Source organism: Pteropus vampyrus, unplaced genomic scaffold (genome assembly GCF_000151845.1).
Source record: "Pteropus vampyrus isolate Shadow unplaced genomic scaffold, Pvam_2.0 Scaffold348, whole genome shotgun sequence".
In the NCBI taxonomy this organism is placed as follows: domain Eukaryota; kingdom Metazoa; phylum Chordata; class Mammalia; order Chiroptera; family Pteropodidae; genus Pteropus; species Pteropus vampyrus.
In genome coordinates this window covers 2,216,065-2,241,577 of record NW_011889129.1, presented here as the reverse complement: position 1 = coordinate 2,241,577, position 25,513 = coordinate 2,216,065, and the positions used below count along the sequence as shown (strand labels likewise).

The 25,513-nt window shown below is 36.2% G+C and overlaps 1 protein-coding gene across 9 annotated transcripts in view; it reads right to left on the bottom strand.

The window, feature by feature from the left end:
• The window catches only part of BTRC (beta-transducin repeat containing E3 ubiquitin protein ligase), a 148,837-nt gene that overhangs the window by 9,275 nt on the left and 114,049 nt on the right, over positions 1-25,513 (bottom strand). For 5 of the 9 annotated variants that reach the window (XM_023522513.1, XM_023522516.1, XM_023522518.1 and 2 more), the window contains 10 exons: positions 14,384-14,615; positions 11,648-11,834; positions 7,144-7,240; positions 6,333-6,470; positions 5,754-5,872; positions 3,834-4,083; positions 3,154-3,272; positions 2,087-2,128; positions 1,876-1,986; positions 361-439 (listed from right to left, as the gene is read on the bottom strand). In XM_023522513.1, coding sequence (XP_023378281.1) covers positions 361-439; positions 1,876-1,986; positions 2,087-2,128; positions 3,154-3,272; positions 3,834-4,083; positions 5,754-5,872; positions 6,333-6,470; positions 7,144-7,240; positions 11,648-11,834; positions 14,384-14,615 — 1,374 coding nt within the window. The remainder of the gene's footprint in view (positions 1-360; positions 440-1,875; positions 1,987-2,086; positions 2,129-3,153; positions 3,273-3,833; positions 4,084-5,753; positions 5,873-6,332; positions 6,471-7,143; positions 7,241-11,647; positions 11,835-14,383; positions 14,616-25,513) is intronic. The other 4 variants (XM_011378874.2, XM_011378870.2, XM_011378873.2 and 1 more) reach the window with 2 other exon arrangements.

Below are 25,513 nucleotides of genomic sequence, written 5' to 3'. Positions count from 1 at the left end.
TCCTCAGATTCTGGACAGGTTCCAGTCTGAGTAATTATGTTACTTCTCCCTAAGTACCCCCTACTGTTTCTGGTGGATACAGAATTCTTATTCACTTCCTGTACTAAACTGATGTGTAGAGTTGCTATGCAGCTGTTAAACAGCTGCCACATTCCTCTTCATATATAGTCTCTAAAGTACTTTTGGATGAAAGGCACTATATAAACGTATTTTATTGTCATGTACTGGTTGCCTTTCCACTTAGTAGTAGGTTTTGTGAGGTTCTAACAATCAAACCCAGATCTGTATTCCATAGCATATCAATGTTTAATTTCTTCTCCTTCCTGCTCCCCAACTCCCACTAAACAACAAGAGTCTTACCACAAGGGTCCGCAGACAGAGAGTCCCTGCAGGAGCACGGGGGTCCAAAGCAGCTACAAGATCCCATACTTTAATTTTTCTAAAGAGCAAAAAGGAGACAAATATCTTAGTTAAAAGCAAATTAAAGGAACACAGGAAGAATAGCAAAAACTGCATGGCAATAAATATGTATGGTGAATATCGTTTATATGATAAATGTAGCCCATAGGAATATATAAAAAAGTTTTTGTTTTGGAAACTTAGTTTTTGTATTCATTCTTGGGTGGAGGTTATTGGTCTTAACAGGGGAAAATGTATGTGCTTAACCTATAAATAAGAAACGGGTTAGCTTTAACCAAACTGATGAAGATAGTGAACAGTAAAGTTACACCATACTTTGGAGCCAAGAGGAGATTTTACACATTAGACCTCTTAATGATATAAGAGATCACTCAGACCTAGAAACCTATAACTCTGAGGCATCTTCTTTCTGGTGAGTTCTAAGAATGGCCTAGGTAACATATACTAGAGGACTGGGGTAGATTTAAGAGCTCTGTAGTTTACAAAACAAATCCTCATATTTTCATTTAAACAAGAAAAGTTTAGCCCTCTAAAAATTAATTACAGGTTATGTCTCCTCTAGGTAAATAACAGATAAAATCCAAGGAAGGTGAGTAAAGATGAAAATCATGGGAATGAGAAGATATAACCTTGGACCTAGCTGGAACATGGTATCATATCCCTGAACAATTTCCTAAGGATATGAGAGTAATGGCTGACTCAAAGCAGAGGAAGCAGGTTTGCTACACTTCCTGCTGCTTGAGTTGTCTTAATATATCAATATAGCCAGCTCATACACTAAGATAACATTGTTAGATATTTAAAAAGCTGCCAATATTTGAACCGTAGCTTTCTACTCTCCCAAATCAGGTACCTTGACAAGAAGAAATGATAAATAGGCCTTTATAAGTGAGTACACTTTTGTAGGAACTTACTATGTGCTTAGCATTGTTAGACATGGGGATCCATTAATGTGAATGGATTCTATAATCACTGGAAATTAGACTGAAGAAAATAAAGATTACTGAATTCATTGTAACTGAAATGCTAGAAGAAGTGAAGACAAGAGTGCTGCACTTTTAGGAATCATTCAAAGAGATCAATATTCAAGACCCTACCACACTAAGTCACATAGATATTGCCTTTCGATGTCTCAGTTTTATTAATAAGTCACTATTTTATATTCATATCCTATTATACGAAGTTTGGTTAGTTCTTTGACAACTATATAACAACAAACCTTGAAATATAAATAACAATCATGAACAAAAATGTGCAATTAAATGATTGGGAAGAATATTTTGGAAAAGAATAGACAGAGATGAATACATAGATTAGACACAAGAGCTACATATTGGGTCCTTTCTGTGAAACCTATAATCTTTTAGAGACAAGGAAAGGCTACATTTAACATTCTAAGGCAGGAGGGACTCAGCTGTAGATTTTTTTTTTTTTTACCCCCGTTAGCAAACTCACCCATCATAGGCTCCACTGACTATCCTCTTGTTATCAAATCGAATACAGCGCACCAATTCCTCATGGCCTTCTAATACTCGTAAACATGCACCACATTCTATGTCCCATAATCTGGAAAAGAAAATTTTCATGTATTCTTTTATAAGCTTGGAATATTATGAAATACTTCATATGTCTTTTAAAAATCCACAAAAATAAAATAAATCCACACCCATACAAAAATGTACTGCTTTCAATGTAATTTATTTCCTTTCTGCTGGGAAGAAAAATGTGATTTAAGTTCAAACACACTATATTTTTTCAAAGTACAATGCTTTATATAATTCTGTAACCAGGGTCTCCAATGCATAAAAAAGATGAATTCAATGTACACAGTTTCCTGTGAAGAAGATGACCAATGCAAGAAAAGTAATGCCTCCTGAAATCACCAATAAGAATGAGATGAAACGTGTCAGTGACATTGTGTCCTCACAAAACATGTCCATTTCTTTCACTGAGGACACACTCTGCTTTCACCCACTGTCCAGGACAGTTTTTCTCATATAATGAAAATGCAAAGTAAGTTCTCAAATATTTTTATATACTAACATAAAAAAATTGTGTGCTTTCAGACCAATCCAGATGATTTCTAGCAATGAAAATTTCCTTAGCTATAACAACAGTTCTGTTTTTTTAAATGGTCTTTCATCCTCTTAGTACTTCTATGAAGGAAGGGAGAGGATGGAAAAATCATCCAAATTCTATTCATATCTGTGTCATTCATCTTTGTAAAGAGAAAACACCAAAAATACTTTAATTTGTGGATACTTTATAATTTCAAAGGCTGGTAACTCCTTGGCCAACTATGTAATGCTAAGAAAACAAAATGCACATTTTCTAGTGGAGAAAGAAATCTTTTTTCTTTTTTTTTAGAACAGTGGCAGAGAGAAATGGCCTTTAGCTATCTATTAGAACTCTTCCACTGTAGACAGGTGAAATTTAAAGAGAAAGACTTTCAACCTCAATCTACTTATTTCTCTTGACCACTTCCTCATTTAAGCTGTACCTTTAAAATAGGTCTATCTGGTGATAAAACCATTACAGGAAGGAAACAAATCACTAAAAGTTTTGGTGTGCTGCCTTTCTGCTTGGGGCAAACTTTTGACCTGTAAGAAGCTACAGAAAGGAAAAATATTTTATTATAAACATAACACAGTTAAAGATATGTTTGAACTGTGTACAAACAATGAATGGCAGGATAATATTGATCTCTTCTGGGCAAGGGCACCTGCTGCTCACCTGATAGTGTTGTCAGATGAGCCACTCACGACCAGCCTGTCTCTGTACTGCAAACAGGCGATACCACGTTTGTGTCCATTTAAGGTCCTTACAAATTCACAAGTACTTGTGTTCCATACCTGAAACAGAAAAAGACAGAAAAGAGCATTTGGCAGTTGATTTGATGCTTTCACTACTAAAATCCATGGCAACTGGAGTCTTTGGGAAACAGAAAATCAGAAAATAGGACTGAACCAACAGGGGCATATCAACTTCTCAAGCCTGGCCAGGCCCAGCCTAGTCCGACCTGACCTGACCCGAACAGAACCAAATCCGAACCAAACCAAACCAATGACAAGTTTGAGTCACGGTAATATAGGGCTAATTTGTAGCTGGATGCTATTCACATGAGGATTTCTCAAATTGATTTACTCTTACTGTGTTAGGCTGGTCTTCCAGACAAATTTTCTTCAACCTATATTTACAACTGCCTTCTTACACACACCATTATTTATAGTAATAAAATACCTAACCAAAACTGTGACACAACTTGCCTCATTCATTACCTTTTTACACATAGACTAGTATCTGAATTAAATATTAGCTTACAGTGATGTTTAAATATCAATTAGCCCTTGATCAGATTTTCACATGAATTCCCTTACTCTAAGTTGGGAACTTACTGAAAAATGCTGTATTACCTTTATAGTCCTATCTCCAGATGCAGAAACAATGTACTTGTCATCAAAGTCTACAACATTGACGGCTGCTCGGTGTCCAACAAGCACCCTCCGGAGGGTGATGTCAGTTGGGGAGGCCATATCCCATACAGCAATGGAACGGTCTTTGGAACAAGTCACCATCATGCCGTTATTGAAACGCAAGTGCAAAACTGCTTCACAATGGTGAATCAACGTGTTTAGCATTTCACCTGTATTTACATCCCACACTCTGAAACAAACAACATTAAGGTTCTCTGAGATTTTGATGGTACTTATGGTATAATCTATTACTAATATTTGACCACTGCACTTCCCACCCCTCCTGACCCATTTTCATAGTTAGTATTACACCTTACTCTTTTTTGCAACTTTGAAGTTGAGCTGAGATAAAGAGTACTGATGGATCACAGGGAAGTGGTAGGTAGATGGCTAGATTGAGAGAGTGGGGAAAAGAAGGGGATGAGATGCTGACGATGTGAAATGCTTAAGACAAATTACTTGAAATTTGGGCAAGTGTGGGGGTAGGAATGTGGTAGCAGCCACCATCACCTACTAATTAAACCTAGACTTCGAGATGATTATAAAACTTTTGACATTCAATCTGATACCATTAATAAGATACATTTAAAATTGTGAATGTGATTAATAACAGCAGCGTTAGTGCCCTATGGATAGCTCTCAGGAAACTGATATAGGCCAAGAAGCTTCTATAATAGATTGTCATAGCAGTACTATGGATTTGAGCTTGATGACCCTGAATCTTAGATTTCACCACACAAGTCAAGGTTTAGATTACCTAGACCCTAAGTCTAAGGTTCCATTTCTGTGCTTCTGCTGGGGGTAGGGATCAAGACTAGGCATCCAACTATAAATATGGGCTTCACATCAGAGCATGGGACCCTTGGATAGCTTGAGAATTTTGTGTGATGATTTTGATTACTCTTTTTGTATATTTATTTTGGTTTTTATAACACATTTTATTTCCTTTTCCAGTTTAACCCCCTTTTTAGAAAGTCACTTTTTCCCTTATCCTATAAATGATGTTAGCCTCTACAATGTTTCAGCTTCCTTGAGGCACTCCACAAAGCACCAATAAATGTTAAATGTCGATAACTATAAGAACTGAGTTTGCTATGCCTTTAAGTCAAAAGACGAGAAACAGGAACGGCCTTTTCTATTCACAGAGGATAACTGAGAATGGTAAACATTTAACTTCAGAGAATCTAACAATGCCGTTAACTGCTTTTTCCCCATTTTTTTTTTAAGTTACTTTTGATGCATTATGTTTGCTAAATCCTATAGCTTAAGGCGAAATTCCTAACAGAGGTTTCCAGCAGTGCTGCTGGTACCCAGAACTCAAGCTACACTGGACTCCAGCAGCATAACGGCTGTGTCATCAAATCACTAATGCCTGTGGAAATTGAAGGCCCCTCCCTGAGTCAAGCTTGCAATTAAAAACTGCAGGGACAGCAGGGAAGGGGCTGGCAAAGAGAAAGCATTGCTCACCTGTACACATTATAAAGGAGATAACACATGCCTGCACTACAGTTATAGCCAACTGAAAGGAAGGCTTCATTTCATTCATGTCATTCCCTCGTGAGTTGGTTTTTGGAAGGAATGAAAGATTTACCAAGTTTCTACAATGGATGATTCCCCCAAATTAAAATAGAATGTGTAGTTTCTTAAATGTACAAAAATGTAAGCTTACCTTAATCATTCTAATTCAAGTTTTCTAGTTCTAGATTGACACAATGATGGGGGGAGCTGACGGTTTATTCTTCTTTATTTATGAAGTTTCAGAACTGTGTTCATGCAGATATATACAGAATTACTATCTATGATAAAGAACAGAGTGGATCTGGTATTTCAGAGTTCAAAAGATCGTTTGAAATTTTCTACCTGACCGTGGAATCCGATGATCCAGTTATGATCACCCTCTCGTCATACTGAAGACATAGGACAGAACCCGTGTGGCCTGTGAGAATTCGCTTGCATTCCAATGTGCTTTTATCCCAGATCTAGGATGGCAAACAAGATCCTTTTGATCACTGTGATAATGCGGTGTTGCAGAGACTTGCTGGCTCTATTATGTGTTTGATTCCCCAAAAGAATCAAAGCCCAGAGTAGTGTGGAATGCATTCTTTTCTCTAGGGATAGCTAAGCACCTATATATATGTGGCTTTAGTACTAATGCAGGCTTTATCCTTTTCATTAAGGAGCAGGGGTAGCCTATAATTATGTGAAGGCCAGTAGAGTAGCCCATTCAGTACACTTCAAGACGAGAATTTAATAATCCATTGGTATGCTCTTCTCGGAGGAAGCAAGTATCTGTTCTTTAAGAAAATGATTTTGGCTTTGGGACTAGAAACAATCTAAAATGCTCACTTACTTCCTGGAAATAATACTTAGAATTCACACTTTGGATTGCTTTATGAATGTGGTCACCCTCGCTCCTTCCCACAACTGAAGATATCTCACCTTGATCGTGTTGTCTCGAAGGCCGCTTACTATCTTCTGATCATCATACTGTAAACAGTAAACACCTTTGCTTGTTTCACTTCGGCAGTGAATTCTCTGTAAACTATGTCTTCCACATCTCCAATTAGATTCTATTGTCTAAGAAGAAGAAACGATAAAGAGGCAGTAATTAGGAAAGGACCAGAACTAAACTCTTATCTGACTTTCATGGCAATCAATGACAAATGCTCAGTGGTTCACTCTACTGGACACACAGAACTTAAGGCAAACAAAAAATATGTTTTTAAAAAGCCACTATTTAAAATTATAAAACATTTTTTCGTTTGTAAAGTAGAGATTTACTTTCTAGAACTCTCCTGCATATAACTCATTCAATTAAATAATAAGCCTGGTGGAAAGAGACTGCTTACTGACAGAGGGCAAGCTATGAACCACATGAAGTTATGTGCGCAGTGCTCTTCCTACATACGTGGTGACCATTTCTATCAGTGAACTTCCAGAGAGGCTCAATTCAGAAGACATCTGAATATCAGGTTATAAGTACAACTTTAGGAGTCCCACTGTTACTGTACGAAGATATCACTGTCTCCCCCTCTCTCTCATATCTATTTATCTATCAGTAAACAACTTTTAGACACTTATACATTTTTGCTTGGCAATTTACTATATTTTATCTACTCTATTCTCTTATAAATTGATTTTTAACTCACATCAATAAATCTTAATGAGTTTACTGTAAAAACATTGTTACTTAAGAATGCTGATGAATCTCTAAGATTTGGCAAATACCCAAATACACATAGATTCTTACCTCAATGTCTTGTATAATTTTAGGATAAAGTGCTCTATAAAAAGAGTTGGGAGGAGCATTCCCATCAGGAGGTTTGTTTTTGAATAAATACTGTCCCCTAAAAAACAACAAACATTTCCCAATAAAAATCATAATATTATGCATTCCCAAGGAGCTTCATATTTTTTCAAAGTGTTTTCATAGTTACCATTCCATACAGTCTCCATAACTAGCCTGGAGAGGCACAAAGTTAAATCTGATTTCAGGAGTCTCAAGTCAAGGAGAAACTTTCAGGGATCTAGGGAACTGGGTGGGCCAACATTGATTTGCTTTTGGGTAAAACATGATTTCCAGTGTAGAACATCAAAGTGTCAGGTCTTAAGGGATATTATAATGTCAAAAGATAAACGGAATATTATAATCGGAATAATCTATTGGTCTATCAGACCTCTGGATAGACAGACTAAAAATTTTGTTAGTGAAGATAACTACTATCTTTGAACTAGGCACATGCCCCACAGTCTTTTTTTTTTTTCCACTGAGTAAAGTTGTGCCAATCAGTAGAGACTAGCATCATGGGCAGCAGGAATGCTTCTCTGACATGGAGAGCACTTTTTCTATTCTTCATTTATGTAGAGGTATGCTGGCAACTTAGGCACCTAGGCTGCTGTTGATCAGTGTAGCTATGCTTTAGAAGGAGCAATATAGTTCATTTAGACAGAAAACAAAGGGATCATAGGAGTGTCCAGCAGCAGGAATGAAAAAGATGAAATGCCTAAAAGCACTGTGCTGTCAAGTCTAAGGCATGAAATTGACTTTCACAGGTGTGTTCCTGGCTACGTATATACATGCATGCATTTTACTGCCTTTCCTTGATTCCAGTGAGCAACATTTGTTAGCATCTCCTTCCTTATGACAGCACATCTCTAGAATACTCATATCCCAAGCTAGATCTTTGCTACGAAAAAAAAATCAGTAAATGGCAATCACTTCCTGCTGGGTAAAAAATTTAATTCCTCATCCTGAAGTTAAGAACCCACCAAACACGGTGTGGAAGCTAGTAAACCCCACTATGGGTGTACTAACTGCTGTTCTCACTGGCACCATGCCTTGCAAAGTGGAGACAGGCAGAAATGCCTCTGAGTGTAATCCTGGCACCAGAGAAATCATGTTTTCTCTGGGCCAGTCATCCATTCCTCCCTCTATAGCTCCATTACAATATAATTAATTGTTCGATGTCTCCAGGAGCACTTCTTCCCTGCCCTCTTCCTATTATACACCTTGAAAATTAGTTGAGAAAATTTCCTATCAGGAAGGTAGCTGGCTCTGACTCCTGTGTTAATATGGAGAGGGAAATCTGCAATGAAGAAGCTAAAATAATGGTTCTGAAAAATAGGAGGAAGAAACATGATACACCAACATAAAGAAAAGGGCAAACAAGACACATTATGAAATAATTCTGGTTTAAAGGTACTCTTCTCTAAACAATTTCATTCTATAAACACGTTGCAGATAAACATTCTGAATGAAGAGATTCTAAATCTGGTTAATAATTACAATTTAGTAATTTTGACTTCTTCAACATCCTTTAATGAAATAGGAATCACTGTATTAATTTTACAGATAAAGAAATCAAATGCCAGGGAGATTAAGTAAGTTGCCCAAAGTCACATAACGAGTGAGTAGAGCTGGGAATCTAAGTCTGACTTCAGATCCCATACTCTGAACTACTTTATTGTCTCTCAATGCCCACCATTCCTTAGAAACTGTTGTCTCCCTTTTCATCTCTGGCAGTTATACAGGCATCCCAGGATTTTCTTTATATGCAATGAAACCGTCTATACATCTGAAAGAGAAATCATATAAACCTCTGATCTGTATTTACCATGCCTTGCTAAAGTATATGAATTTCTTCAAATCAACGGTGCTATAAAAAAGGGTGAGTAGGTATTGAAAACTGGTTTCTCAGTCTATACCTGTGTTATAAGTCAAAACCTTTTATGATGGAAGCTCTTTGACACCAGGGACCACTTCTATATGAAATGCTTAGTACCTTTGAGAGTGTGAGTGAGTACATGATAAATGCTAAATATTAAATTCAGAATGTTATCATAAAAGGTAATCTGCTGATTAAGAAAATGGACTTTTCCTAAGTGATCTTTTATTATACGTTTAAGAGTTACCATTACTGAGCAGAGAGCATATTCAGTATTATTTGAGAGAAGAAATGACAGAGGTTCATGTCCTAGGGGCAGACTGTCAAATTCATCTAGATACAAAATACAACAGCAAAGTAGAAATTAAACCCAAAGCTTTATTAGAAAACTATATTTACTTATTTGTTTTTGGTTGGAGAAAATAGAAGAAACTTTCAAAGACAGCATTTGGGGAAAGGTATAACAAAAAGACTTTACTGACAATAGGTTTGATAAGACAATTTGAAAGAATAAAATGAAAAACTGATCACAGACTAAATTTTTTTATAAGAAAAAGTTGGGGAGGACACTAACACAAGAAGAAAGGCAACACATAAAAATAGAAGCAGTCACAGAAAGTCAAGGGGATACAGGAAGAGGTCTTCATGGGGTGGAGAAATATTTGTAATTTCATGGGGCTATATCAAGTTAAGATGACAAATGTGGCCAAAGACAAAGGAATGTAGTCACAACTCTGAAGGATACTCTAAAGAACAGGAATGGGTTCCTGTGGTTGAAGAGATAGGGGAAAGAGTGATAATTAGAGTTGGATCCTGGATTATTTCTCAGTTATATCTTTTACATAACCTTTTTAAGGCCAAAAAGCCAACTCTTTAATGATCTTTATTTTTTTCTTTGTAATTAACATAATAGCTTACTGTTTAGTGCCGACCCTAAAAAAATTGTGATGCCTATGTTTACCTTTGGCATTTTCACATGCATCTGCCAAAATCTGCCCATCTATTTCATATTCTCCTTATCTTCAAAAAGAGACTTTGTCTAATAAGGGTTCGCTGTTCATTTACAGTTCAAATGGGAACAAAGTATATTTTAACACGGAAAAAACCTTTATAGCTATGGGAATGAATCTCTGTAACGGAAATTTCAGATCAGGAATTGTTTGGAGGAGAACTTCTTTTCTCTTTTTTTTTCCCCCCTGAGGGATACAGGAATACTCCTAGCTGCCTTAAAATTTCCCCAGGTAAGCAACACCTGCTCTGTTTCTGTCTGGTCTTGGAATGCTTAACCAAATGATGGACTTTGAATGCCATACAACTATAAACTATTTTGCTTTCTTCCACTATAAAGAGTTTATTTGCAAAGTATGAAATAAGTTATAAAGGATAAGGTTCCTATTTTTCTATATAGTGACATAAGTGAGGATAAGAAAAACATTTTTAGAAAAATATACTATCATTTATGCAATTTTTACATAGCCAAAGAATTGCCTGGCATTTACTTCCTTTAGTTGAATTTGAGAGAAATTTTAAAGTCTTCTTAGTAACTAAAATGACGGAAATCTCTTGAAGCACTTGGTATAATATTTAGAGGTATGTTTATTATATATTAATAAATTTCAAAATGCAAAAAAAGCGACACCAACTATATTTTTTATGAAAATTGCTAAGAAAAGCTGATCCTTTAGTCTTAACTGTTTTGTCTCTCTTTATGATCCATAATAAACAATTGCTAAAATTTATTGCTCAGGATAACAATGAGCACACATATGCCTGCTGGTGCATATCTATCAACTAAAATACCTAATATGTCACCTTTATTTTATTTATGAAACAGTCACACCTGACTTTCTTATAGTGACATTCTAGAGACATCCTCTGAGATCAAGTTATATAAAAAGACATCTTCCAGAAGTTCTAATGAAATGGTACCGTTTTGTTTAAGAGAACAACAACAAAATTGGTGAAGTGTCAGGCTGCTAACTATATAATGCCTTAAGGAATTTACTATTAAGTAAAACCTTGAAAATATAGGAGTCTTATGAAGAAACAATTATGTATATTAAATTCCATTCTTCACATTTTCTGATGGTTATAGTTCTTATTCTAGTTGGGCATAAAAATAATTTTGATTACAAAGGTGATAAAACACCACAGGCATGGGCTAAAGGCAAGGAATCTTCTGAAGGAGAATATGATTATTTGTTCTGGGCTGTTTCAGGGGAAGAAAGCTGGATCTGATGGCTTCTATGTGATCAAAAGTCATCTACTTGCCTTATAAACTGCTCATCAGCCCTTTTTCAGGATACTGTTTCTGTCCAGAAAACAGAATGCTTTAAATGGGAGGACTGGTCAGGTTTTCATTATTTTTGCAAAGCAGTATTAACACACATTATTTTGTCATTTATGAGTGATTGGTCAGAAGAAAAACTGCCACGTACATGGACAACTATTTTACATTTTTTTTGCTATAAACCAGCAAAATCACTGTATTAAATGATAAATGGTGTCACTGGTTCCCAACGATATTCCAATGACTGAACAGTCAAGTCCTGAAGCTCTATAAAATAGCAAGAAAATTAAAAGGCTCACCACCCTCTTCGTTCTGCCAGGCCTCTCCACAGAGAATCTGTCCTGACCATTCTCTCAATGAGCTTTTTCCATAACATGCCATCAGATGTCACTCGGTACCATTCTTTGCACACAAGTTCAGCAGCACATAGTGATTTGGCATCCAGGTATGAGAGAATGTTCTCAGCAATGTGATCCAAACCCCGAGCTTTTGGTGGGGGGAGGAGGCAAGAAGAACACGGGTGGTGAATGATTTTTTACAAAAGGTCCTTTAAAACAGAACAGCATTTATTCTGATATGAAGGCATATCACTGTCCCTAGTGTGGTACAGTTTCTTTTTCAAACAGAGACTTGGGTAAAATGAGTGTCTATAATTTTTCCATAAGGTTACAGAAATGAACAGTATTTTCTATCTTCTTTTAGATAAGAAAGTTAAAACTAACATCCAGCAAACCCCCCAAGACATTAAAAATAAAAAGGATTCCAGAAAACAATTCACATCTATCTGTATGGATTTCAGCACTAGGGGATGTTCTATGGATGGCATCTCAAACTCTGTGATTCAGACCCCCCCCAAATCTCTATATTAGGTCCATTTCTCATTCTGTTTCTATTACTGCTGCAGTTCCAAAGCTGTTCAGTAAAAGAAATATCCTTTAAATGTACTGGGGGAGAGGTACTAAGTCAGAATGTGCTGGGTTATAGAATCTTGGGCATGCAGAAAGGAGAGAAGGAGGAAATACAGACTGGTATGGGAACATCCCAAGAGGAAAGACAGAGAGGTATGTTTAAGTTCAAGGATGAGTTTAATTTCACATGCTTGAGAATAGTTGCTGCTATAAAACCTAAATGACAGCTGACAAAAAAAAAAAAAAAAAAAAAAATCCCAGACCAATAGATAACTTGGTTAGAATTTCAGAGACTATTTTGTAGGGTATACAGAGCAAAACAGTGGAAGTAGATCTTGGGCTTTGTAAATTAGACAGGTTTCCCAATTAAAATTCTCTACCACCCAAATCTGTACTGAGGCCTCAGAGGAATATATCCTATAAAACAGGATGATCGCACTAATAAACCTTTTGGCTATTGTTCTAATTCACAAGTGAGACAAAAACATTCAAAAACATTTCTATTTACAGGTTACATATCAGAGCTTTGCTAAAGACTTAAACAGTGCATAAGGATACCTTCATACTTGCACTCCCTTAGGCAGAAACTTAACAAACAGGAAAGAGAATACCATATTTCATTTTGTGCTTTTCCCCTGAATCATACAAAGATATACTTGGATGCCATTAGGAAAAATCCAAATGTGTTTAAACATTATTCTAATTATAAAGATCGTATGGATATCAGTCATATTGTATAGATTTGGAAAAGCATTAAATGGATCTTGTTTGGCTGGTGTCACATGTTCATATTTAAGTATAAGCAGATGGAGTTATCCATCACCTCATTCTTATTAAAGGAACATAACTATAAGCCAATTAAAGATATAATAATTAGTTCTTCATGCAAAATACAAATACAGTGATGGTACAATTCCTGCATTTTTATAGTGAAACTTTCTACACCATCAGAAGTTTCCAAAATCCATTTCTGTTTTTAATGGCTGCTATCAAATTGCTCCTGATCTTTCATTATGTCCCTGTAACAAGTCTTTGGAAGTAATTTCACCTAACACTCCAAACAAACCCATTACACTAATGGATTACAGACAGTTTTTGAAGTAGTTTGGTTTACTAAATGTAGCCAGATGGTGTAAGTTTATAAGTTAAAATGGCTGTAAAGCATTAGACTGATGATTTAATATCTTATAAAGTGGTCAGCACATACACACCAAGGATCAGAATTAGGCAAAGGATACACTAGTCTAATCAACTCCTGTTCAATTTTTAGTGGTATATGCTTGAGATAGTAGCATGTCTCAGTGAATGAGGAAAGTACAGTAATGAGGTACATACAGGTTGTTCACACAAAGAAAACTGCCTGTGGCTAAAACAAAATCTAATGAGTGAAGAGGGGGCAGAAATCTATTCTATTTAACGAAAGATACAGGTACAAATTCAGCTTTAAAATGCTTATTCCTAAGATATACAAAGATATTTCTTTTGTTTTACAGGGCAATTTAAATCGCAATTTTGAAAAAACAATTTTTTAAAAAAGATGTACTTGGCAAAGCAACGTGGTAATAAGCAGTTTTGGGGAGGGTGTAAGTTGGTATGTATCTTTTAGAGGATAGTTTGACACGTAATAAAAATCTTAAAATGTTCACAATTTTTTAATATAGGAATCCCACTTCTGGCATTTTTCCATAGGATGTCCAAAAGATTAATGAATAAGAATGTCCATCACAGAATAGTTTATAATAGAAAAAGACATTTTAAACTACCCAAATGTTCAATAAAGAGATTAAATAATATGCACTTCATCTATTACAAATACTTGGGAAAATATATTAAAAGAACATAGTAAAGAAAAAAAGATAATGGTTCAGAAAAGATGTTATGTGGACCAGTGTGTGGGTAAAAACAGGGTGAACAGATAGGGAGAACAAAGGGAAAAAGAGTTTGATTTCCAAAGTTTTATTTTTTGTATTTATACTCCAAGAAGGTGCAGTTAAAGGACTCCATTTATAAAAATCAAGCCAATAAAGACTTTTAAAAAGAGAGGTGTATAGCTGAAGATCCAGTACCATTACCATTGTAACATATCTTCCAGGCAAATTAATGGCTCACAAACACCCACAGACATACCTGGCAGAGCTGTTATGAAATCCCTCTGCAACATAGGTTTAAGATACGAGTTTATGTGCCCATGCTGATAATGACACATTTGAGATATAAGATGTTCCACAAATTCCACTTGATCAGACTCTGACCACTGTTCAAAATATTTGACACACAGTTCCTTTTCCTTCTCATAGCTTGCCGAGAGTTTCCGTTGCTTGGGCACAATCATACTGGAAGTGCCATTGGCAAGTTTTGTCTATAGGGGTAGATTAAAAGAAACATATAACAATAAATACTGAAAATGAGAGAAATGTATAATTTTCTAGTCTGGCATGCTATGTTATGTCTATATGATGGCATTCACTCTATTACTCTATTAGTAAATAGACATTGTTAACATGGAAAGTCACAGAAATACCACAGTAAGTTGGTAAATCAGGAATATTGCTGGATGATTAAGCATCCATTTCCCAAAGTTCACAGGAAGATGTTATTTGGAGATATGTAGATGGAAACTGAAAGGTGAAAGCATTATTATTATCACTAGCAAGCAAAAAAGCTAATTTGCTTTTCTTTGTATACACCAGTTACTGGACGTTTATACAATTACTTACTTATGACTTATCATTTAATAGACAAATAAGAAATCCTCCATCCAAAGAAAGGCCAATAAATAATTTGAGACTCTGGTACCTTTGGAGCTAAAGCTTAAGTAACATTTATATGCTTAATCTGCCCTTTCCGAAAAATCTTATCTCCGCTGTCATCAAATTTATATGCCATAGTCTTTTTTATTAACTGGATCGGTCAATAAATATTAACTGAGTACCTACAATGTACCAAACATTGTCCTAGGTGCTAGGAATACAACATTGAACAATAACAACAAAGTATCATTGAGACCTTTTATATTCTAGTGTGTACAGTAAGTTAAAAACATAACTGAATAAATAGAAAATATAATGTCAATAAGTGCTATGAAGAAAAATAAAGCAGGATAAGGGGCTAGAAAAAAAAGCATGTGTTATTATACTATAGGCAAAATTGTAAGATGGTCCCCCAAGATTCTCGGCCCCTAGTATACACACAACTTCTCTTAGTTGTTTAAGTGAACATGTAGGTACTGTAGTGATTTAATCAAGGGCCTAAATCAATTGACCTGAAGACTAGGAGATTACTCTGGTGGGTCTAACCTAATCAAATGAGTCCTTTAAAAACAGAGTTTTCTCAACTGGTTGCAGAAGAGGAAGACCACGTGGCAAGGAATGCGGTTGGCCTCTAGGAATTGACAGCCAGTAAGGAAATGAGGACCCCAATCCTACATAGGTGAGGAACTGAATTCTGTCAACAACAACGAGCTGAGAAGAGAATTTTCCCCCAGAGCCTCTAGATGAGAACTCAGCCTGGCCAATCCCTTGATTTCAGCCTTGTGGTACTCTGAGCCAAGGACCCAGCCATGCTGTGCCAGACTTCTGACCTAAAGAAATGTGAGCTAGTGGATGGATACTGTTTTAACTTAAGTTTGTGGTAGTTTGTTATACAGCAATAAAATACACACACACACACACACACACACACACACACACACACACACACACACACACCCTCATATAGTTATTTAAGTCTAAAGAGTCAGAGATAGTTTCCCTAAAGAGATGACAATTGAAATGAAACGTGAAGGAAATGAAGAACCAGATATTTTGTTACATGCGAGAAGAATGGTCTAGGCAATGGGAATTTTGAGAGCAAAGGTCCTGGGTGGCAGTCTGTCTGCCATGTTCTGGGAACAATAAGAGGGCTCAGTTTGTCTGAAACCAAGTGGGCAAGGAGAAATAGAGTTGGAGAAGTAGTCCAAGCCAGATCATCCAGGTCATTTAGATGATGGCAGCTAATCTCCAAAGAGGGCCCCAAACAATTCCATTCCTCCCTGAACACGAATGCTGTTTCTCCCTTCCTCCCTGAACACGAATGCTGTTTCTCCCATCAAGAAGTGGAGTTTGTACTAGCCTTTGAATCTGGGCTTTGACTAACAAAATGTGGAAAAAGTGACATTTTGGGGCTTCTGAGCTCAGGTGGCTCTGCTCATTCCTTCTTAAGAGTCTTGAGCTACCATGTAAGAAATTCAGGCTCCCTGCTAGAGAGAAATCTGGAGGATGAGAAACTCTGCAGAGAGATAGGGTGCACAGAGAAGCACCTAGAAACCTAAGAGTGACATGATCGGACACCTCTTAAAAGGATCACTGCTGTGTGGAGAACAGACTGTAGGTGAAATGAATGGAAATAAAGAGACTAGTTAAAAGACTGTACCACAGTATTGCATGAAAGAAACAATCGTTTGGACTAGAAAAGTAGCTATAGAAGGGTGAGAAATAACTGGAATTCAATGTATGGTTTGAAATCAAGGCCAACTGAATTCGTTGATAGACTGAATATGGGGTATGAGAAAAAAAAGAGACAAAGACCATACCCGAGTTTGAAGCTGGGGAATACTAGAAGACTCAGAAATCAAGTGAAACTTTCGTTACTCTGAAGAAAGTTGGTTTTCTCTAGAGGATAACCACAAAGTGGTACAACTGGGTACTTTTCAAAGTAATTTGATCGGCATTCAGCATATTTGTCTGAGGCAAGCCCATTTCTCCAGGGAGACCCATGTTACTATGGGGTTCATACCTGTTCATACATAGTGAATATGCTATAAAACTGTATCAAATTTGGATAATCAACTTCTGCTATTTAAGGTACAGGCTTATCTTAATTTCTAAATGTTAAATCCTACAATGCAGGCCTCTTTACAAATGATTCCTGATACACAGATGAAAGTCTATTTTTAAGAATGGCATTAGCCACTCCAGTTAAACAGAAAGAGCTGAAACCTGTAAACAGCAAGCCCTAGTGTACAGTTTGATGTTTTCTAGCATAAATGCCACTGTTGTCTATGACATAGACTAAAAATGATTAATAAGAACCTTGTTGGACACAGGCCTTGGGCTGCTTTTTGTGTAGGTTATTTGTTTGCTTCTCAGAAAAAGAAAACTTGTGAAATATGGAGTAAGATTTAGAGAGCTAACAAGCTTAACCAAATGCCACTTTTCATCCCAACAACCAAAACCTCCCACTCCATCATCTTTCATATATTTGTCCTTTGTCTTGTAAAAGGTGGCAATGGACAGGAGTTGCCACCAGAACATTGTTTTCTGGCTAAAGACTAGGAATGTCAGTAACAGAGAACAATAACCAGCAAGGTACTGAAATTATTCTCTTTATACTCTAAACAAACCAGCTGTTTCTATAATCATGGAAAGTCATGCTTTGATCAGTGGCTGTCAGACTATTAACATGTAAAAGTGCCTAAAGACTTCACAAATTTGGAACTATCCTGTTGCAGGAGCTAAAGTTCAGTCAAGACTTTCCTATACTTTCAACAATCAAATCATAAATGGGACCTAAAACATTTGACTATTAGAAATACAGTATAAACTGAGAGTTAATGTATTTACCACCATTTGGGCTATTCCACAGCTGGTGCCACAGTTTAGTCACCACCCCTTTGACCACAGTATTTCCTTGTGAGGTAGAAATACGCACACCTCAGATGCATCATAACTTCAGTTTAGTTGCTCTTAACCATTACACCATACTGTAGAAACCTGGTTTCAAATTCTGGCTCCTCAACTTACCGGCTGTGTGACATGGAATAAATAACTTGATTTTTTTCTGAGTCTGTTTCCCTTTTCTGTAAAATAAGGATAATTATAGGATCTATTCCACTGGGTTTTTGTGAGAATCAAATAAAATAATTTAAGAAAAGTATGTTTAGCTCACCTGGAACGCCGTAAAGTGCCTGATAAATCAACAATTTAGTAACACTTAAACACTGCTGAGGTTGGACTCTTACTCTCTTTTTGAAAATACACCCTTCTTTCTCACTATTAATATATATTTTTGTATTTTAATTTTCACTGAAGTATGATATACATAAAAGTACATAATTTTAAGTGTATACGGCCTGCTGAATTTTCACAAGATGAACATACCCATGTAACCAGCTCCCAGATCAAGAAACAGTTTATTGTGAGCCTCAGAAGCCTTTGGACTCAATATTTTTAAGATGTTCATTCTTTCCAATTGATCTGTACAGAATATCAATCAAAATCCCAGCAGACAAACTGACAAGCTGATTCTAAAATTTTATGGAAATGCAAAGGACCTAAACTTTAGCCAAAAAAATCTTGAAAAATAAAAACAAAGATGGAGGACTTATATCACTGTATTTCAAGATTTTCAGTAAAGCAACAGTAATCAAGATATTGTGGTTTGGTGTAAAGACAAGCATGTAGATCAATGGTCTTGAATAGAGTCCACAAATAGATTCACATATAGCCAGCTGATTTTTGAGAAAGGTTCAAACATTTTTTTAAAAGAAAAAAATTGATAAGTTAGCATGTGGCAAAATTTTAAACTCTGGTTCCCAAAAGAAATAGTTAAGAAAATAAAAATACAAATCTAGGAGAAAATATTTGCGACATATGTATTTGACAATGGATTTATATCTAGAATGTATAAAGAACTTTTAAAATCACAATGAGACACTACTACATACTAACTAGAATGGCTAAAATTAAAAAGACCAACCATATCAAGTATTGGCAAGAATGAGGAGCAACTGGGTATCTCATACATTGCTGGCAGTAATGTTTAATGGTACAACTACTTTAGAAAACCGGTTGACAGGTTCTTATAGAACACATACTTACCATCTGACCCAGCAATTCCACTCCTAGGTATTTACGCCCTCCAAATGAAAACATATTTCCACCTAAAAACTTATACATGAACATTTATAGCTGTTTTATTCATAATAGTCCCAAACTGAAATAATCCCAATGTCCATCAAGAGTTGAATAAACAAACTGTGATAGATCTATACTATGGAATGGTACTCAACAACAAAAAGAATGAACTACAGATACACAAAATGATAAAGATGAATCTCAAAAACATGCTTAATGAAAGAAGGCAGGCACAAGGAGTACATATTTTATAATTCTACTTATATGAAACTCTAGGAACAACTAATCTAATTTATAATGATAAAAACAGATCAGTGGTTGCTGGGGCTGGATGTAGGGGTAGGACTGACTGAGTCAGGGCACAAGGGAAGTTTTTGAGGCAATGAAAATGTTTTACAGCTTGATTATTACACAGCTGTATACATTTGTCAAAATTCATTGAACTGTATACTTAAAATGGGTGCATTTTATGTAAATTATCTTAATAAAATTGATTTTTTTTAAATGCTAAGGATAGAGTATGCCTAGGATAAATGCCATTGTAATATTTATTTCATTTGCAACTAAGATATTACATTTGCAAAGGACTCTGGAGATAAAGGCCTTTATTATTAACCTCCTTCCTTTTATCATTCTCCTGTACAGATTTTTCTACTAATGTCTAAAATAAATGCAGCAAAATTTCAATTTGAGAACCTTTAAAAATCCACAAGGATATCCTGAAAAAATTCAATTATTAAAAAATCAAAAGGTTGTATATTAGAGTGTATGGGAAAGAGGGTAATGGTTACTGGTGGCAATAGAATTGATTTGGCTTTCCTAACAAAAGCGTGATGACTCAACCGCTACTGTTCAAATGTCTAGGAAAGCTGACAAACAACCTCAGTTTAATGGTAACATTTCTGCCACCCCTGCATATCTCCTCTTCTGCTTTTCTGTTTACAATGAACAGTTATCTCCAAAAGAAAGAAGCTGTCAGGTGACAAGCACACAAATGAAAGAGTTTAAGTATTTATACTACTGTCCTCAGCTTTGTCCTCAAAGGCTAAGGGCTAACATTTCCTTCCCCTAAAAACATATTACATGCATCACTTTCAAAATTACCATGAATGTCTCTGAAGCTGCCGCCAGGGCCAGGAGGGAAAAATAACATACTTGCAGACGCCAACTAGCCTAACTACCACATCATTGCAGTATTAAGTGTGCTGACTTTGCTAAGGGTATTGTGCGCTGCTTGGAAGAGACAGCACAGACTAGCTAAACTTGATGGGAAAATGACAGATATTTCTAGTTTGCATGCAAACCCTGCTTTATTTAACAACCAACGAAGGATGTGGTAAGTAGAAAAAATGTTCCAGACATAGGACACCATTTGGAATTAGGGAAGCAAGGCCTAGGTGAAAAGAGTAATATTTACAACTAGAAAGGTACAGATGGTATTTCTATTTGGCTTTAAGAAGGACTTGAAGAAAGAATGGCACTGAAACCCATGGTAGGGGAAAGGAGATATAATGACTAAGATGAATGAATCTAAGAATAAAATGGGCAAGCGCTGTGCTGAGGATAAGACTGTAGCCTAGGAGGGATAGGACACGAATTTTGACTAAGGCTGGAACTTCAGAGTTATCAATCGACCAACAATTATTTATTGAGTGACTACTCTGCGTTGGGCACTTTTAAGTACTGGGGAAACTGTGGTGAACAGGCACACAATATTTCTTCACCTTTTCTGGGCAAGAGTAGAGGAAGGATATTTAATAAATATGTTAATTTCAGAAACCAATAAGTATTGTGAAGAAAACAAAATAAGGTAACATAAATAAATAGTGAGCAGTCCAACTTACTTTAACTGAGATAGTCATGAAATGATGCTAAAGGAGGTAACATGTGAGCTGCGATCTGAATAATGAGAGTCAATCTTGTGAATTCCTGGGGGAAAAGCCTTCCAGACAGAAGGAAGAGCAAGTCAAAGGGTGTGTTTAAGGGAAAGAGAGAAAGAAGTCTAGTATGTCTGGGGTGGAGTGAATGAAGGAGAAGGTGGAAATGAGTTCAGTGAGGGGTCCTGGGGCCAGATCATATAAGGCCTTCTGGGACACAGTAAGGAGTGTGGATTTCATCCTTAATGTAAAGGAGAGCCCCTGAAGGTTCGGAAGTAGTCAAATATGACATCATCTGATTCCTGCTTTAGGAATATTTATACTAGCTGTCATACAGAGAATGGGGGCAGAGGCTGGGGAGATTGGAAGGGGATAACAAGAGCAAGTTGCGAGAGCAGAGGATGAAGACCAATTAGAAGGTTGATAAAATAATCCAGGTAAGAGGTAATCGTAACTAAAATTAGGATGAAGACCAATTAGAAGGTTGATAAAATAATCCAGGTAAGAAGTGATCGTAGCTAAAATTAGAAGAGGCAGGTTAGGAAGTACTTAGAAGAAAGATATTTTATCCTCACAAGAGAAGGAGAAAGAACTTGTTGAGAATTTTAAGTCTGGGTTATAATACAAATTTATTTCAGTATAATGATTTACTTCTTGAGTAGGGCTGATCTTTCAAACATTTAATCTGCTACATTAACCTGCAAGGGGATAAAACCAGGGTTCTTGCTCCTGGGGCTGGAGAAACAAGAAAAAACATTCAAGAGTTTTGAAGGGGAAGGGGGGATTTTTAAAAGGTCTATACTATACTCTCTATTCTATTGCCAGGCTTTAGTTAAATAAGAATCCCAAAACACTGATTTATTTTAAAGTTCTTTTTTTCTATTGTTTGATTTCTTTGTAAAAACATCTCTTTAAAAAAAGTCAACATGGTCTTGGTCGAATTAAGAGGAAATAATGTCTACATTTTGATTAGGACTGAAAGAAATAAGTAAGCACACCTAGTGGTGGAGATGGTGATAGCAGGGAGGCTCAGAACAGCTCTAGAACTCCCAAAAACCAGGGTAGAAAAGAAACAGGAACCTAGAAGAATAGAAACCACTGGTACTTGAGCATCTTTTAACAAGGGAATTTCAAGAGAAATGGAAAGAATTTTGGCCATAAATTAAATATGCAGAGTAAAAGGTGATGAATGCCCAAAGATGAGATCACAACTTTTAATATTCCAGCTTTCAGTTCTTAAAAAGACTTTAAAACTTTTAGTGACCAAAGAAGTAGTTTATCATCTTCTTTGGTGGGGTGGGGTGGGGGGGGGATGGTGAGAGTACAAATGAAAAGAAAATAGTGGCTGTATGTATAGAATGGAATATACATTTCAACAGAAGTAAACATCACATTTTTCAGTAGGATTATTACATTAATATTTTAACGGCTTCTACTAAATATGATTACATATTGGGTGAACTCATAAATATGTCATATCTGATTAGTGAATGTGGAAGGCAACAAGGGGCAGATTTGTCAGCAGAAAGAAAGTTCACATTATGACTTTGACTGGTTTTTAATAAACAACAAGAAAAAGCTTGCAATTACTGCAATTCTTTTAAATAAAACTCACTAGGAAATGAACTCACAAATGTACCAGTATATATGATTATTTAAAGACTGGACACTTGCCAATCTTTTTTTCTATTTACTAATTATAGAAAAAGCCATATAAAAAATTAACCAAAAGCAAAGCGAAGCCATTTTGATTATTTCCAGATTTTAAAGGGAGTTAAAGGGATAGGATAATCATTTAACATTTTAGGTTTCAAAACTGCGGCTCTTGTTTCTGTAGTGCATTCCCTCATGCAACTTTACAGCTTCCAGGGCGATAGGTTCTTTTGTTCCAAACCAAGAACTCATAGCAGTTTAATTTACTGCTGCATTATTATAGCTACTAACTACATACACCTCCAAGGCTGGTAAACCCACTGATGTAGACAGTGCCACCTTAAAAGGAATTTTGGATGGGTCGTAGTGATGGGGAAAAAAAAGGACATAATGTTTAATTATAAGAAATGATTGAAATAGGCACAGACATACCCTGGGTGCCTCTGCACTGCAGCAAGCTCTAAACTTGTTATCGTTAATGGTTTAAATTTCACTGTGCTAATCATTTCAGGACACAAGCCTTTCTTGATAATCTAATGAATTATTCCAACATCCTTCAGCAAAAAAAAAAAAAAAAAAAAATCCTCCATGACAGCACTAATTACAAGACGTTTTCCCAGTGCTTATGTAAAATATGACAGAGCAGCAGCTTAGGGAATTGCAGAAAACTGCTTCTAATTTCCACTGAGAAACTGACAAACACCTCTCTTTCATCTCTCCCAGCTCTCAAGTAAGATTTAACTTTCTCATTTAGTTAATTACCGAGTGAGGATCATCATTTCCCCGGATCGGAGCGGCACAGAGCCTTTATCGTGTTAACTTGTGAACTTGATCGATGGCTGCTGCTAAAACTTAATAACTTCACCCCCTGGCAAATTGTAAGATAAATATAATAGGAGAAACTCTGACAGTAAAAACCTGCCAGAAATGAGCACTGTGTTTATGTTTCTTTGCAGGCAGCAAAAAAACAACCGACAGCTTATTACTGGTTGCGTGTTACTTATATTTAAAAGACTCCAGGCAGTTAACTTTCTACGTACTGTTAAAACTTTGCTCACAAGATGGGGAAAAATGGGAAAAAGCAGCAGTGATGGAGATTTGGGGAAGTGAGAGAAGAATTAAAAAAAAGGGAGAAAGGCAAAAGCAAGGAAACAAATATAGAGTGTAAAATCTTTTATAATGTCCTATTTTTATCATATAAAATGTCCAAATATCATAAATAGCACTAAAATCCTTTTTAAAAAAAGAATTCTGGACTTCTAAGACTCTATATGAACTATATCTAGTAGCAAAGCATGAAGATTTTACTCACTCAAATATTTTCAATGACCATAAATTCATGCCTGAAAAATTCAATTAACTCCAGAATTCCTAGATCTCTTTTCAAAACCCCTGGAGCTAGAAAACCATTCACTAACTACACCATTTAACCCCTTCTGAAACAAGTACACTATAGCTAGGGAATGCAAAACTTTGTCTAGAACACTACATTTAGTCTTACATTTACCTTGCAAACCTATGCTAGTCAACTGAGAAGGACATAATCTGGAAGTTCCTCCTTTGGTCAAACTTGAATCTGAACTTTGAATTTTAACATTTAACCGTGGAACAGTTGGTATCATGGGCTAGTACAACATGAAGTTTATGCTTTTGGTAACCAATAGGACCAAGGACAATAGACAAGTATAACGAGGTATAACAATAGTAGAATGGGTGCTCACCAATGCCAGTCCACTCGACGCCTCCCAGACTGGTAACAGGGCTGAAAACAAATCTGCATACAAATTGCCAAGTCTGTTATACTGACCACCCTCATAGTATAAAAATATTACAAAAAAACAAAATATGAACTAAATTTTTGTCATGATAGAGAAAGGCAGAAAGGACTTAAAAGTTTAAGCCTAACCTGTGAGAGTGTATTTAACATCCATTATGCACTACGAGAGCACCAAGAGCTGAATGGTTCACACTGCAGTCCAAGGGGCCATGATTTCCAAAGCTGAAAGAATTTGGAAAACCAAATACCAAAATGGCAAACCAAATTCATATTAACTAGAAAACCAAATTTGATTTCTCATTTTGTTTAGTTTTTACTTTTGTTAAATAAGGATCTATTGGCATCAGGCACAGAAAGAACAAATGATTTTTTTAAAATGGCATTTATAATAGACACACTTTAGAAAATATAAAAATACAGAAGCACAAAGAACATAAAAATTGCCCATAATTCCATCATCAACAAATAAACAATATTCATGTATGGGTGGGTATATACCTTTCTGGTCTTTAAAAAAATCATTAGTTAATTATTTGATGCATGGGGGAAGGGTGTTTCTGTATCAGGATTCTTTGTCCATGACATCAAATTAATCATAGCAGGCAAAATTTCTCTCCTTTGCTGAACACCTTAGAAAAGTCAAGATCTGATCCTGGAGGATACAGAATTACAGGTGATTGTGACTGTGGACAGGAAATTGAGGAAGGGGGAAGAGAAAGGGGAAATGGGGAAGCAGGGAGAAGAGTGAGAGGAAGGAGAAGAGGAGAGAACAGAAGAGAGAGGAATGATGAAAGTAACTGAAGATGGGGTAAAGGATAAAGTGTAGACTAGGGGGCAGAGGTAGGAGAGAGACCCCAAAGAGCTGGAAAAGGTAAGCAGGGGTATGGAGAGATAGCAAAGGGGAGAGAGATGAAGGGCAAGGGAAGTGATGGGGGGAGTAAGGGTGAGGTGGAGAGAGATGAAGAGGGAAAAGCATAAACATAACCAAATACAAAATGGACCTAGCATTACTAAGCTCACCTGTTCCAAGAAAAGCAATATGCTTGTTGGACAAACA